This window comes from Pleurodeles waltl, chromosome 12 (genome assembly GCF_031143425.1).
Source record: "Pleurodeles waltl isolate 20211129_DDA chromosome 12, aPleWal1.hap1.20221129, whole genome shotgun sequence".
NCBI lineage: Eukaryota > Metazoa > Chordata > Amphibia > Caudata > Salamandridae > Pleurodeles > Pleurodeles waltl.
The window spans coordinates 523375712-523392385 of NC_090451.1; the positions used below are offsets into that span (position 1 = coordinate 523375712).

The window sequence follows — 16674 nt, forward strand, 5'->3', positions numbered from 1 at the left end:
ATGGTCGCCGTGATGATGTTGGGAATAGTACACAGACACCGCCCTCGCGCAGTGACTTCAGTTTCTTTTAATGACTTTCCACGCCAGGACGCAGAGCCGCTAAGAACACTGAGATTGGTGCGCCAGATCTAAGGACCTGAAAGGGGGGTGTAAAGAAATGCCTCCTTGGCATGGTTACCCCCTGACTTTTGGCCTTTGCTGATGCTAAGTTATGATTTGAAAGTGTGCTGGGACCCTGCTAACCAGGCCCCAGCACCAGTGTTCTTTGTATAAACTGTACCTTTGTCTCCACAATTGGCACTACCCTGGCACTCAGGTAAGTCCCTTGTAACTGGAACCCCTGGTACTAAGGGCCCTGATGCCAGGTAAGGTCTCTAAGGGATGCAGCATGTCTTATGCCACCCTAGGGACCCCTCAAGCAGCACATACACACTGCTTGCCAGCATGCGTGTGCTGGTGGGGAGAAAATAACTAAGTCGACATGGCACTCCCCTCAGGGTGCCATGCCAACCTCACACTGCCTATGCAGTATAGATAAGTCACCCCTCTAGCAGGCCTTACAGCCCTAAGGCAGGGTGCACTATACCATAGGTGAGGGCACCAGTGCATGAGCACTGTGCCCCTAGAGTGTCTAAGCAAAACCTTAGACATTGTAAGTGCAGGGTAGCCATAAGAGTATATGATCTGGCAGTCTGTCATACACGAACTCCACAGCACGACAATGGCTACACTGAAAACTGGGAAGTTTGGTATCAAACTTCTCAGCACAATAAATGCACACTGATGCCAGTGTACATTTTATTGCAAAATACACCCCGGAGGGCACCTTAGAGGTGCCCCCTGAAACCTTAACCAACTACCCGTGTAGGCTGACTGGTTTTAGCAGCCTGCCACACTCGAGACATGTTGCTGGCCACATGGGGAGAGTGCCTTTGTCACTCAGTGGCTAGTAACAAAGCCTGCACTGGGTGGAGATGCTATCATCTCCCCCAGGCAGGAGCTGTAACACCTGGCGGTGAGCTTCAAAGGCTCACCCCCTTTGTTCCAGCACCACAGGGCACTCCAGCTAGTGGAGTTGCCCGCCCCCTCCGGCCACGGCCCCACTTTTGGCGGCAAGGCCGGAGGAAATAATGAGAATAACAAGGAGGAGTCACTGGCCAGTCAGGACAGCCCCTAAGGTGTCCTGAGCTGAGGTGACTAACTTTTAGAAATCCTCCATCTTGCAGATGGAAGATTCCCCCAATAGGGATAGGAATGTGACCCACCTCCCCTTGGGAGGAGGCACAAAGAGGGTGTACACACACTCAGGGTTAGTAGCCATTGGCTACTAACCCCCCCAGACCTAAACACGCCCTTAAATTTAGTATTTAAGGGCTCCCCTGAACCTAGGAACTCAGATTCCTGCAACCTAAGAAGAAGAGGACAGCTGAACTGAAAAACCCTGCAGAGAAGACTGAGACACCAACTGCCTTGGACCCAGCTCTACCGGCCTGTCTCCCCCCTTCGGAAGAAAACTGCTCCAGCGACACTTTCCCCAGGACAAGCGACCTCTGAATCCTCAGAGGACTGCCCTGCTCTAAAAGGACCAAGAAACTCCCAAGAACAGCGGCCCTGTTCACCCAAGACTGCAACTTTGTTTCTAAAGGAGCAACTTAAAGGCAACAGCGTTTCCCGCCAGAAGCGTGAGACTTGCAACCCTGCACCCGGCGACCCCGGCTCGACTGGTGGAGAAACAACACTTCAGGGAGGACCCTCTGGCAACTCCGAGACTGAGTAACCAAAGTTGTCCCACCTGAGCCCCCACAGCGACGCCTGCAGAGGGAATCCCGAGGCTCCCCCTGACCGCGACTGCCTGACTCCCAGATCCCGATGCCTGGAAAAGACCCTGCACCCGCAGCCCCCAGGGCCTGAAGGATCAGAACTCCAGTGCAGGAGTGACCCCCAGGAGGCCCTCTCCCTTGCCCAGGTGGTGGCTACCCCCTTGCCTGCATCGCTGAAGAGACCCCTTGGTCTCCCATTGATTTCAATTACAAACCAGACGTGTGTTTACACACTGCACCCGGCCGCCCCCGTGCTGCTGAGGGTGTACTTTCTGTGCTAACTTGTGTCCCCCCGTGCCCTACAAAACCCTCCTGGTCTGCCCTCCGAAGACGCGGGTACTTACCTGCTGGCAGACTGGAACCGGGGCACCCCCTTCTCCATTGAAGCCTATGCGTTTTGGGCACCACTTTGAACTCTGCACCTGACCGGCACTGAGCTACTGGTGTGGTAACTTTGGGGTTGCTCTGAACCCCTAACGGTGGGCTACCTTGGACCCAAACTTGAACCCCGTAGGTGGCTTACTTACCTGCAAGAACTAACAATTACTTACCTCCCCTAGGAACTGTGAAAATTGCACTGTCTAGTTTTAAAATAGCTATATGTGTTTTATTTGAAAAGTATATATGCTATTGTGATTATTCAAAGTTCCTAAAGTACTTACCTGCAATACCTTTAATGCAAAGTATTACATGTAGAATTTGAACCTGTGGTTCTTAAAATAAACTAAGAAAATATATTTTTCTATACAAAAACCTATTGACCTGGAATTGTCTCTGAGTGTGTGTTCCTCATTTATTGCCTGTGTGTATGTACAACAAATGCTTAACACTACTCCTTTGATAAGCCTACTGCTCGACCACACTACCACAAAATAGAGCATCAGTATTATCTCTTTTTGCCACTATCTTACCTCTAAGGGGAACCATTGGACTCTGTGCATACTATTCCTTACTTTGAAATAGTGCATACAGAGCCAACTTCCTACAACTGCCAACTGAAATGATTAAAGTTACACAAGAAGGTGGGTAGGGTTGGTGCTTCTAGATAATCAGCAAGCAAGACAGGTCACCACTCACTGCACTTCCTCATTCATTACAAGCAAAGAGGGGTGAGACAAACAGGACACCCATATACCAGTACGGTACATAGTGAAGACTGACCTACCCACAGGAACATTAAATCTATTCACATTTGAGTAACCTTCCAATAAATTGGCACGGGTGTGAAGAAATGAAAATGTCACTTACCCAGTGTACATCTGTTCGTGGCATCAGTCGCAGTAGATTCGCATGTTTTGCAATAGCTCGCCATCTGGTGTTGGGCCGGAGTGTTACAAGTTGTTTTTCTTCGAAGAAGTCTTTCGAGTCACGGGACCGAGTGACTCCTCCTTTTGTCTCCATTGCGCATGGGCGTCGACTCCATCTTCGATTGTTTTTCCCCGCAGAGGGTGGGGTAGGAGTTGAATTGTAGTAATGGTGCCCATGCAATGGAGTGACTAAGTATGCACTTATTTAAGGTTGAGATGATACATATATAAATAATTGAAGGTAACTTCCAAACTGCTACAGGCTCCCGGGGAGGCGGGTGGGCACATGCGAATCTACTGCGACTGATGCCACGAACAGATGTACACTGGGTAAGTGACATTTTCAGTTCGATGGCATCTGTCGCTGTAGATACGCATGTTTTGTATAGACTAGTAAGCAGTTATCTCCCCAAAAGCGGTGGATCAGCCTGTAGGAGTGGAAGTAGTCTGAAATAATGTTCTTAATACGGCTTGACCTACTGTGGCTTGTTGTGCGGATAACACGTCTACACAGTAGTGCTTGGTGAATGTGTGAGGCGTAGACCATGTGGCTGCCTTACATATTTCTTGCATTGGGATGTTTCCTAGAAAGGCCATGGTAGCACCTTTCTTTCTGGTTGAGTGTGCCCTTGGTGTAATGGGCAGCTGTCGTTTAGCTTTAAGGTAGCAGATTTGGATGCATTTAACTATCCATCTGGCTATACCTTGTTTTGATATTGGGTTTCCTGCATGAGGTTTTTGAAATGCAATAAATAGTTGTTTAGTCTTTCTGATGTTCTTTGTTCTGTCAATGTAATACATCAATGCTCTTTTGACATCTAATGTATGTAGTGCCCTTTCAGCTTCGGTATCTGGCTGTGGAAAGAACACTGGAAGTTCCACTGTTTGATTTAGATGGAACGGTGAAATAACCTTTGGCAAAAATTTAGGATTGGTCCTTAGGACGACCTTATTCTTGTGTAGTTGTATAAAAGGTTCCTGTATTGTAAACGCCTGAATCTCGCTTACTCTTCTTAGGGAAGTAATGGCGATGAGAAATGCCACCTTCCAGGTTAGGAACTGTATTTCGCAGGAGTGCATGGGTTCAAAAGGTGGACCCATAAGTCTAGTTAGGACAACATTTAGGTTCCATGAAGGAACAGGTGGTGTTCTTGGTGGTATAATTCTCCTAAGGCCCTCCATGAATGCTTTAATGACTGGTATCTTATATAGGGAAGTTGAATAGGTAGTCTGCAGGTATGCAGATATTGCTGCAAGGTGTATTTTAATGGAAGAGAAAGCCAGGTTAGATTTTTGTAAGTGAAGCAAGTAACCCACTACATGTTCTGGAGTTGTGTGTAATGGTTGTATTTGATTAATATGGCAGTAGCAAACAAACCTCTTCCATTTACTTGCATAGCAGTGCCTGGTGGATGGCCTTCTGGCTTGTTTTATGACTTCCATACATTCTTGGGTAAGTTGTAAGTGCCCGAATTCTAGGATTTCAGGAGCCAGATTGCTAGATTCAGCGATGCTGGATCTGGGTGTCTGATCTTTTGGTTGTGTTGTGTCAACAGATCTGGCCTGTTGGGCAATTTGATGCAGGGTACTACTGATAGGTCTAGCAGCGTTGTGTACCAGGGTTGCCTTGCCCAAGTTGGTGCTATTAATATGAGTTTGAGTTTGTTTTGACTGAGTTTGTTTACCAGGTAAGGAAGGAGAGGGAGAGGGAGAGGAGGAAAAGCGTAAGCAAATATCCCTGACCAGTTCATCCATAGGGCATTGCCTTGGGACTGTTTGTGTGGGTATCTGGATGCGAAGTTTTGGCATTTTGCGTTCTCCTTTGTCGCAAACAAGTCTATCTGAGGTGTTCCCCAGAGTTTGAAATAAGTGTTCAGAATTTGGGGGTGAATTTCCCATTCGTGGACCTGTTGGTGATCTCGAGAGAGATTGTCTGCGAGTTGATTTTGGATCCCTGGTATAAATTGTGCTATTAGGCGAATTTGGTTGTGAATTGCCCAACGCCAAATCTTTTGTGCTAGCAGGCTTAACTGCGCGGAGTGCGTCCCCCCTTGCTTGTTTAGATAATACATTGTTGTCATGTTGTTTGTTTTGACGAGAATGTATTTGTGAACTATTATTGGTTGGAAAGCTTTTAGTGCTTGAAAAACTGCTAGAAGTTCTAGGTGATTTATATGCAGTTTTGTTTGATGTACGTTCCATTGTCCTTGTATGCTGTGTTGATCGAGGTGTGCTCCCCACCCTGTCATGGAAGCATCTGTTATTACGTATTGTGGCACTGGGTCTTGGAAAGGCCGCCCTTTGTTTAAATTTATGTTGTTCCACCACAGAAGCGAGAGGTAAGTTTGGCGGTCTATTAACACCAGATCTAGAAGGTGACCCTGTGCTTGTGACCATTGTGATGCTAGGCACTGTTGTAAGGGCCTCATGTGCAGTCTTGCATTTGGGACAATGGCTATGCATGAAAACATCATGCCTAGGAGTTGTAGTACCATCTTTGCTTGTATCCTTTGTGTTGGATACATGCGTTGTATGATGGTGCTGAAATTTTGAATTCTTTGTGGACTTGGAGTGGCTACTCCTTTTGATGTGTCTATTATGGCTCCCAGGTATTGTTGTACCTTGCGCGGCAGAATTTTGGATTTTGTGAAATTGACGGTGAACCCTAGTTTGAAGAGGGTTTGTATGATATGATTTGTGTGATTTGAGCACTCTATTAACGAATGGGCCTTGATTAGCCAGTCGTCTAGATATGGGAACACATGTATTTGCTGCCTTCTTATGTGTGCAGCGACCACCGCTAGACATTTGGTAAAGACTCTTGGTGCGGTTGTTAATCCGAAAGGCAGTACCTTGAATTGGTAATGTATTCCCTTGAATACAAACCTTAGGTATTTCCTGTGCGATGGGTGTATTGGTATATGGAAATAAGCATCCTTGAGGTCTAAAGTTTCCATGTAGTCGTGTAGTTTTAGCAATGGCAATACTTCTTGTAGTGTGACCATGTGAAAGTGGTCTGATTTGATGAAAGTGTTCACTACTCTGAGGTCTAGGATTGGTCTCAGCGTTTTGTCCTTCTTTGGTATCAGAAAGTACAGTGAGTAAACTCCTGTGTTTATTTGTGTGTTTGGCACTAATTCGATTGCATTCTTTTGCAATAGTGCCTGCACTTCTATCTCCAGGAGATTGGAATGGTGTGTTGTCAAATTTTGTGCTTTTGGTGGTATGTTTGGAGGGAATTGTAGAAATTCTATGCAATAACCATGTTGGATAATTGCTAGAACCCAAGTGTCTGTAGTGATTTCCTCCCATGCTTTGTAATAATGACTTATTCTTCCCCCCACTGGTGTTGTGTGGAGGGGGTGAGTGACATGTGAGTCACTGTTTAGTAGTAGGGGTTTTGGGGCTCTGAAATCTTCCTCTATTCCTAGGGAATTGCCCTCCTCTATATTGTCCCCGAAAACCTCCTCTATACTGTCCCTGGTAACTGGACGGTGTTGCTTGTGAGGTGCTGGCTTGTGTGCTCTGACCCCGAAACCCCCCTCGAAATGGTGTTTTACGGAATGTGCTGTAATTGCCTCTGCTCTGCGGGGAGTAGAGTGCGCCCATGGCTTTGGCAGTGTCCGTATCTTTTTTGAGTTTCTCAATCGCTGTGTCCACTTCTGGACCGAACAGTTCTTTTTCGTTAAAAGGCATATTGAGAACTGCTTGTTGAATCTCTGGTTTAAATCCAGACGTTCGGAGCCATGCATGCCTTCTGATAGTTACAGATGTATTAATTGTCCGTGCAGCTGTATCTGCAGCGTCCATGGAGGAGCGGATCTGGTTGTTGGAAATGGTCTGTCCCTCCTCAACCACTTGTTTTGCCCTATTTTGTAAGTCCTTGGGCAGATGTTCAATGAGATGTTGCATCTCGTCCCAGTGGGCTCTGTCATAGCGCGCAAGTAGTGCCTGGGAGTTGGCGATGCGCCACTGGTTTGCAGCTTGTGCTGCGACTCTCTTACCAGCTGCATCGAACTTGCGGCTTTTTTTATCTGGGGGTGGTGCATCTCCAGATGTGTGGGAGTTGGCCCTTTTCCTAGCTGCTCCTACAACGACAGAGTCTGGTGGCAGCTGTGTAGTGATGAAAACCGGGTCTGTAGGAGGCGCCTTATACTTTTTTTCCACCCTTGGTGTGATAGCCCTACTTTTGACCGGCTCCTTAAAGATGTCTTTTGCGTGCCGGAGCATACCAGGGAGCATAGGCAGACTTTGGTATGAGCTGTGGGTGGAGGAGAGTGTGTTGAATAAAAAATCATCCTCGACCTGTTCTGAGTGGAGGCTTATGTTGTGAAATTGTGCTGCTCTAGCCACCACTTGAGAATACGCGGTGCTGTCCTCTGGTGGAGATGGCTTCGTAGGGTATGCCTCCGGACTGTTATCTGACACTGGGGCGTCGTATAGGTCCCATGCGTCTTGATCTTGGTCACCCTGGCTTATGGTGGTGTGAGCTGGGGAGTGTGATGGAGTTTGTGCTGGCGAGACGTTAATCACGGGCGGAGGAGAGGGTGGTGGGGTAACTCTTTTCACCACTTTTGGTTGTGGTGTCTGTTCAGTTTGGAACTCCAACCTTCTCTTTCTTCTAATGGGGGGAAGGGTGCTTATTTTTCCTGTCCCCTGCTGTATGAAAATACGCTTTTGCATATGGTCTACATCAGTTGATTGTAGCTCTTCCTCAAACCTATGCTTTTGCATTTGGGAGGTTAGCGAGTGCTCTTCTGTATAAGAGCCTGAAGCTGGGTCGCTTGCAGTTTGTTTCGGCACCGAAACCCTGTCTGCGTGTTTTTTCGGCTCCGAGGTGACTTTTTTCTTTTTCGGGGCCGAAACCTCTCTGCGTCGATCTTCTTCGGTGCCGCTGTCTCGGCGTCGAGCCGTGTCCACACCGGCATCTCGGTGTCGAGGCTTGTCTCCAGCACTTTCTCGGTCCCGAGAAGGCTGCGTGCCGGTGTCTCGACCGGAGTCGGACGATCTCGGCACTGTTTGGGCCTTTTTCGGTGCCGACGGTCGGTCACCGAATTTATGGGTGGAGCCATGGCCTGATGGCAGTGGCGTCCCCTGGGCCTTGTAAATCTTCCTCTGTGTGGTTTTTGACGTCTTACTCACGGTTTGTGTCTCGTCGAATCCTTCGGAGTCCGATTCTTGGATCGAGAAGGTACCTTCCTCTTCTTGTTACTCGAACTCTCGGTGGGCTGTCGGCGCGGACGCCATCTGAAGTCTTCTGGCTCGACGGTCTCGGAGTGTTTTTCGGGACCGGAACGCACGACAGGCCTCGCAGGTGTCTTCACTGTGCTCAGGTGACAGGCACAGGTTACAGACCAAGTGTTGGTCTGTATAGGGGTATTTATTGTGGCATTTGGGGCAGAAACGGAACGGGGTCCGTTCCATCGGCGTTCTTCAGCACGCGGTCGGGCCGACCAGGCCCCGACGGGGGATCGAAAAACTACCCCGAAGGGCACCGGAGCTCTTCGATCTTCGATGCGGTGTTGAATCTAACTACGCCGATCCCGAATGCAACAATACAGACGAAAATCTTCCGAAATTAGCTATCTTTCCGTTCCGAAACTCGGAGCGACAGGAACACGTCCGAACCCGATGGCGAAAAAAAAACAATCGAAGATGGAGTCGACGCCCATGCGCAATGGAGACAAAAGGAGGAGTCACTCGGTCCCGTGACTCGAAAGACTTCTTCGAAGAAAAACAACTTGTAACACTCCGGCCCAACACCAGATGGCGAGCTATTGCAAAACATGCGTATCTACAGCGACAGATGCCATCGAACACACTATTACAATATTTAAGGTTCATATTTTAATTCCACAATAAAATGATTATCCATTATCAAGCTTCCTCTTCAACTGAGCAGGTTATTTTGACTACAAAATGTGGTACTTACTTTTCAATTTCTGGGGCACAGTGGACAAATTCGTGATTCCAAAATTTAAAAGCTGGATTTTTAATCAACTCAATGAAAGTGATTAAAAGACCCCAGGGATGCGGACGGTTTACTATTAATCGCTCCAGTAGAACCCTAAAAATTCAGAGATAAAAAAGCAGTTTTAAATACTATAAGTTGCAAGAGACTCATTGAAAGAACAGTTAGATGATAAATCACACAAGAGACCATTCAAGACCAGATCACAACACTTAAGGTTGTGCAGCCAGTTGTGCCAAACCGAGCAATGAACTAGTTACTTACCTCCAGTAACACTTCATCTGGTTGAGATTAAACAGCTGCAGTTTCCTTACCTTTGAATTCTTCCCCGGCGTCAGACTGGATCCAGAAGACTTTGTGAGCAGTACTCCTGCGCACCAGTAGGTGGTGTCGATCAGCTCCACGTCTGTCAACTGTGCCTGAAATGTTGCAATTCCTTTATAGGCACCACCTAGGCACGCTGACGTTAGTTACTTTTCACGATTTTCCATGTCAGAATCGCAGAACCTTGAACACTGACCAGTCAAAACTAGGGCCCTGAAAGGGTAATCCCTGTCCCTAAAAATCCGATCACAGAGTGGGGAGAATGTGTGGGTTGGTAAAGAATCTGCAGTTAGATAAAGTCTCTGACAGATAGGGTGTTACCAAAGGTAAATAACTTGTTCATCTGATAGAGAGTTCTAGCTGCAGATTCCCTACCTTTGAATAGATACCCAAGCAATGCCATCCCGGGATGTGGGTCTGTGAAAAACATTTAACCAAATAAGTCCTGCAGGACCAAAAGAGCAAAATGCCTGCATGCTAATAGTGGCCACAGCTTTGGCTAAAAAGCAACTTCCTCAAGGTTTAGGAGATCAATGTACCAGAGCTAGTGTGTAGCAAATCTTGATGCAGAGCATGACCCAACGAGAGATGGATCACTTCTGCACCGCCTGACCTTTCTTTGCACCCACATAACCCACAAAGAGTTGGTGGTCTGCCCAGAACTCCGGGGCATGATCAACGTAGAACGCCAAAGTTCTTTTTGGATCTAGGCGGTGGAACCTCTTCTCTTTCCTAGAAGGATGTGGAGGTGCATAGAAAGTAGGCGGGTGACTGATTGGCCTACATCAAAAGGTGTGAATACTTTAGGGAAAAAAAGGCACTTGTGCGAAACATCGCTTTGTCAGGACAGGCCTCGAAAAATCATAAAAACTTTACTAGATCTGCAGGCCGATTAACTTCTACTCGACCATAACTGTAATGTACCTGACTCGTAAACGGGTCTCAAATAGTGTGATTCTAGTCATTTTAGTTCAGAGTCACCTTTTTCTTAATTGTCACATATGTGTACCTTCAAATACGTGAGCTCAGCTTTTCTGATGTACAAAAAAAACTTTTGATTAAAAAGACTAAACCTTTGGTCCATGTATAAAAAGAATCCAGCCCACCTTTAGCGAGCCCATAATCCATTACTTGCCTCTTAGTTTACTAATAGCACTGCTATCAGTGCAGGAGTGTTTCTCAGTCTCTTTAAACACTCACTCTAAATGAACAAGTTACTTTTCTTCGGTAACAAATTATCTGGTAGAGACTAGCTGCAGATTCCTTACCCTAGAATTCCCTGGCGTCAGTTTCAATTCTGGAATTTTTTCTGCTGAGCAGTACCCTGCATGGGACATCGGGTCGCGACGTTCGGCTCCGCGTGGCATCATCAGTGTCGTTGGAGCCGTCTGTTACGTCACGTCTTCTACATAAGCACCACCCGGTGCGTGTACGTCAGTTCTTTTCCACAACTTCCTACGCCATAAGCGCAGAGTCATGGAAGAACCTACTTTCTCGGTTTGTCAGTGTGAAATGACATACTCTGAAAAAGGGTAAAAATCTGAAAATATAATATATCCGCAGACCAGATAATTTGTTATTGAAGTTAAGTAACTTGTTCATCTGATAGACACTTCTAGCTGCAGATTCCTTACCTTAGAACAGATACCCAAGCCATAACCTCCTGGCGGCGGGCTGCGGACATATACTTTATACAAGGAAGTCCTCTAGGACCGAGCAAGCAAAATGCCCATCTCTCCCCACCTAGCTATCCAGGCATTAGTGCCTTGCGAACCTGTGCAAGGATGCCCATGTTGCTGCCTGGCGGATGTCTAGAACCAGCAAGCCTCAAGCTAACGCCGTGGTAGCAGCTTTCCTCTTTGAGGAGTGAGCTCTCAAGCCCTCAGGAGGCTGCTTCTTAGCCAATGTGTAGCAGATTTTAATACATAGAAAAAGCCAGCGTGAAATGGTGGGTTTCTTAACTGTCCGACCCTTCTTTGCACCAACATACCCCACAAAAGAGTTGGTCATCCACTCAGAACTCTTTTGTGCAGTCAAGGTAGAACGACAATGCTCTTTTTGGGTCCAGACGGTGGAGACGCTTCTTCTTTAGAGGGAAGCGGTGGAAAAAAGAAGGTGGGCAGGGTGATGTTCTGACCCAGATGGAAAGCGGTCACCACCTTGGGGAGGAAAGAGGCACGAGCTCGGAGAACTACCTTTTCAAGATATACTGTGAGATACGGCGGTTTTGATGATAAAGCCTGCATCTCACTTACTCTCCTGGCAGATGTGATTGCCACTAAAAAGGCTGTTTTGATAGCGAGCAGCCGGAGAGGATAATTATGTAAAGGCACAAAAGGAGCACACAAAAGTGAGCACCAGATTAAGGTCCCACTGGGGCATAACAAAAGGCATAGGTGGAAACATATGTACAAACCCTTTAAAGAATCTCTGTACAATCAAGAATGTTGATTAGGCAACCAAAGAAAAGCCGATAAGGCAGAAAGATAGCCCTTAAGAGTCCCTAAGGTGGAACCCTGTTAAGCGAGTGTCAGAATTAAAAGAAAGATATTAGAAAGAAATTAAGAAAGATCAATAGACCTTTCTGTACAATATAATACAAAACGCTTCCAACAGCAGGAGTAAATTGTATTGGTACGGGGACGCTTGGCTGCCAGAATGACATTACAGACTTAGGAAGCGAGGTCATAAATCATTAACTGCTGCCACTCAATCTTCACGCATGAAGTCGCAGAATTGACCGGTTCGGGTGAAGAACCTTCCCCTGCTGCTGCGACAGAAGATCCTCCCAAAGGGGCAACCTGATTGGAGGATTGATGCTCATTTTTAGAAGTTCTGGATAACAGACTCTCCGTGCCCAATCTGGAGCCACTAGGATTACTTGGGCCCGGTCATTCTTGATTTTTTTTAACTCTGGGCAGAAGTGGTATGGGCAGAAAGGTGCACAGGAGGCCTGAACTCCACTTGCAACAAGAAGCGTCACCTAGCAATAGCTGCCTTGGAAACTCCACCGCGCAATACTGCTGACATTGCGCGTTCTCTGCGGAGGTGAACAGATCTAACCAAGGCTCTCCCCACTGCTGAAAGAGTCCTTGTGCCACCTCTGGATGGAGATACCATTCATGATCCGCTAGGCACTGACGGCTGAGTTTGTCCGCCCTGATGTTCAGAGAACCTGCCAGGTGTTGAACTACCAGGGTTATGCCCTGCTGTGCCAGCCATGTCCAGAGATACAAAGCCTCTTGACAAAGAGCCTACAACTCCACACCACCCTGCTTGTTGCAGTACAACCTTGCAGTAGTGTTGTCCGTGAACACCTGCACTATCTTCCCTTTCACAACAGCAAGAAATGCCTTCAATGCCAGTCGGACCGCTCAAAGCTCCAATAGGTTTATATAGAGACCCGCTTCCGTCTGAGACCACAGACCTCTGATCTCCGCCTCTCCCAGATGGCTGCCCCATCCCAGGAGTGACGCATCTGTCACTACTGTGAGATCTGGTTGGGGAAGGGAGAGGAGTCTGCCTTTGATCCAATCGCAGTTCATCAACCACCACTGCAGATCCTTTGCAGTTCCCTCTGAGATCTGAACCATGTCAGTATGATTTCCCTGATTCTGTGCCCATTGGAACTTCAGGTCCCACTGCAGAGCCCTCATATGCCATCTGGCATGTCAGACTAATAGGATGCAGGAAGCCACGAGTCCCAACAACCTTAGAGTCTGTCTCACGAAATCCAGGATAGAGACCAAAACATCGGTATCATAACCTGAATATACTGGACTTGCTTCTCTGGAGGATAGGCCCGAAACTGCATTGTGCCCAGAACAGCTCAGATGAAAGGGAGCTTCCGAGAAGGAGTCGGGTGTGACTTTGGCACGTTTATAGTGAACCCCAGCGAATGCAGGAGGTCCGCCATAGTTTGAAGGTGGGTGAAGAGAGCCTGGGGTGTCGGAGCCTTTAACAGCCAGTAGTCAAGGTAGGGGGAAGACTCATATCCTTAGCCTGCACATGAGAGCAGCCACCACCTTGGTGAACACCCGAGGGGCACTGGTGAGACCGAAGGGGAGCACAGTAAACTGAAAGTGCTCGTGGCCCACCTTGAAAAGCAAGTAACGCCTGTGGGCGGGCAGGATGGGGATGTGAAAATACGCATCCTGCAAGTCCAACACCACCATCCAGTCTCCTTGGTCTAGGGCAGACAAGACCTGAGCGAGAGTGCATATCTTGAATTTCTCCTTTTTGAGGAAGAGATTGACGTCCGTTAAATCCAAGATAGGGCGAAGAGTCTTGTTCTTTTTTGGGATCAGAAAGTAGCAGGAATAACAACCATTGCCTACTTCTGACCTCAGGACCCTTTCGCTGGCTCCCTTGGCCAAGAGAGCATAACTTCCTCAGGGAGTAAGAGCAAATGATCCTCCATCAGCCATTCTTTTACCGGAGGGATAGAGAGAGGGAACGATTGGAAGGGAAGGGAATAGCCCCTTCTGTATGATCTGCAAGACCAATTTGATGTTATGGACTGCCAGTGAGGGAGACAAAATGGAATCCTCCTTCCAACTGGGCGGACATGGTCTTGCAGAACCATACTAGGAGGGCTTGGGCGTTGCGGAAGAGGGGGGCTGGGTGGCAGACCTGGCTAGACCCTCTGCGTCTGAAGGTACCACGACCTTGTCCTCGTATGGGATGCTGTGAAGCCAGAGGACGGTGGCTAACCTGTGGTTTGCGAGGTACCACGACCCTCCCAAAGCCTCGAAAGGGGCGATAGGCAGACTGCTGGCAAGCTGGAGCTGAGACGCCCAAGGATCTGGCCGTATCTTGAGAATTCTTGAACCTCTCAAGCGCAGTGTCTGCCTTTTTCACCAAAAAGGCATGAGCCTTCGAAAGGCTTGTCCATCAAAGTCGACTGGACAGCCCTTGAAAAGCCAGTGGTATGCAGCCAGGCACGGCGTCGGAGGGCCAGTGTCGAAGAAATCACCATGCCCAGTGAGTCGGTCGTGTCCAAGCCACACCGGATGGTAAACTTGGCTTGCCAGTATCTGGAGAAGTATCCAGTCCACTTGCTTCCCCTAGATCGTCCTATCAGTCCTGTTCATGCTCCAATTCGTACTCTAAAGGGTCCTCAGATCCCTCCCACTCCTCACCTTTGCCTGGCTGTTCAAAACAAGCCTCAGGCACTGATCTGGACCTAATATGCGCAGTTGAAGTCTGAATCTGCGTCGTATGTCGCCTTTCCAGCTCTGGATCAACCGGAATGAGGATGGGGCTACCACCACCAGTGGGCGTGGGTGGTGGAGGGAGCATCAACATCGGGCCTGTCACCGGAGGAGGTGGAGTGTGAGAACCCAGAGTTCTGGATCCACTATCAGATCCTGCAGTCACAACGGCGCCGAAGCCGCTGACGAATCCGATGGGGCCCCTGCGGGGCACGAAGACCAAGCTGAGGGGGCAGCCTGCTCAAAAACAAGGTGAATACCCTCGTAAAATTCCTTTATTTGAGTGGGGGTGACACTGGCAACGTCTCAGCAGAACCGCACTCAGAATGTTGATGTTCTGTAGATGCCTAGTTGGCCAACAGGTGTGGAGAAGTCTAAGTCCGCTTGGACTACTTTTTGTGCCTCTTACCTGAATGCCCCGAGGACATCAAATGCGAGGAAGAGGACTTGGGGCTCCTGAAGCGGTGGCGCAACCTCCTCCTTGAGCGGGACCGTGACCACCTCGGAGTCGCGCAGACCAAAGATGACTGCCTGGCCGCTAGAAGTTTGACATCTCTCTCTCTCAAGGCCTTCTGAGCCATGGCCCGACAGTCTGAGCACGACTTCGCGTCGTGGTTCACGTCAAGGCACCAGAGACTAACTTGGTGTGGATCAGTGACTAATATGGCGCGATGACATGTGGCACACGGTTTGAATCCAGTCTTCCTCGAAGTCATTCACACAGAATCGAAAAAATCTTTGACATAACGGCGGAAAAAGGGTAGCTCTATCCGGACCTGCTTTTAACCAGCACGGAAGGAAAAGAACTGACGTACACACGCTGGGGCGGTGCCTATATAGGAGACCGTGACGTCACAGTCGGCTCCAACTACTCCACGCAGATCCGAACGATGCCACATGATGGCGCGCACAGGGTACTGCTCAGCAGAAAAATTCCGGATTCAAAGCGGACGCCAGGGAATTCGAAGATATGGAATCTGCAGCTAGATAGAGTCTCTACCAGTTAATTTGTTAACTAAGGTAAGTAACTTGTTCGTCAGTTCTTTTCTTTCTGTGCCAGCCTATGAGCAGATCCTCCAAAGAGGTACCCTCAGTCGCTTTTTACTCTGTCGCTTTTTGACTGACTTTAAACATTGAAGAAATCCAACAATTCATAAAGATAGACTGTATATGTAGAAAGCTGGCCAGGTGTGTGGTGAGCACCTATGGTGTTATCACCTTATACCAGATCCAGGTATCCCCTATTAGAGAGATGTGGGCAGTGTCTAGGAAGCCAGGGCTCTCTAGAGGTAGCTGTAGATGAGCAGCCAAGACTTATTTAGGAGGCATGTAAAGCTTATGAAATACCACTACAGTCTCACAGCACTTACACACATGAAAGAACCACACAGTGTTACTATGATAAAGTACCTTTATTTTTGTCATACAAGTACTAAAATACTGTATAGGCATTACTCCTCTACAAGGTGAGTAAACACTATTATTTACGTATTAGAAGTCAGGAATTGCCTTAGAAAACAGTGAAATAATGGAGACCCAAGGGGGAGACCAAACCATATACTAAGTGGAATGTGAAAGTCTTTCCCCCACCCAAGGAAGTGGAATCTGTAGAGGGGAGCTGGAGGAACTAGGAACCCCAAAAGGGAATTAAGAGGGTGTGCACGTCGGAGTCAACTGGGAGCCCCCTCTGCGGTGTTGATTCTCCTGCACTCGAGCCGGGGGCGTCGGGTGCAGAGTGGGAAGACTCACGCTTCTGGCAGAAAGTGAGTGTCTCTTTAAAGTTGTTTCAAAGTTGCAAGTTTGTCGCTGTTTCTCAACAGTGCTGCTGTTCTAGGAAGGTTCTTGGTCCTTTAGGTGCAGGGCAGTCCTCAGAGGTTGCTGGTCCCACTGGATGCGTTGCTGTGCAGGTTCTTTGAGTCTGGATACAGGCCGGTAGGGCTGGGGGCCAAGTCAGTTGTCGTCTCCACAGGGCTTTCAGGTCAGCAGTCCTCCTTTCTTCAGGTTGCAGGAAACTGATTTCCTGGGTTCAGGGTCACCCC

At 48.1% G+C, this 16674-nt stretch overlaps 1 protein-coding gene across 1 annotated transcript in view; it reads right to left on the reverse strand.

Moving 5' to 3' along the window:
- CNOT1 (CCR4-NOT transcription complex subunit 1) overlaps nt 1-16674 on the reverse strand; it is a 1177977-nt gene that overhangs the window by 39401 nt on the left and 1121902 nt on the right. The window contains exon 49 of the mRNA XM_069215998.1: nt 9060-9194. Coding sequence (XP_069072099.1) covers nt 9060-9194 — 135 coding nt within the window. The remainder of the gene's footprint in view (nt 1-9059; nt 9195-16674) is intronic.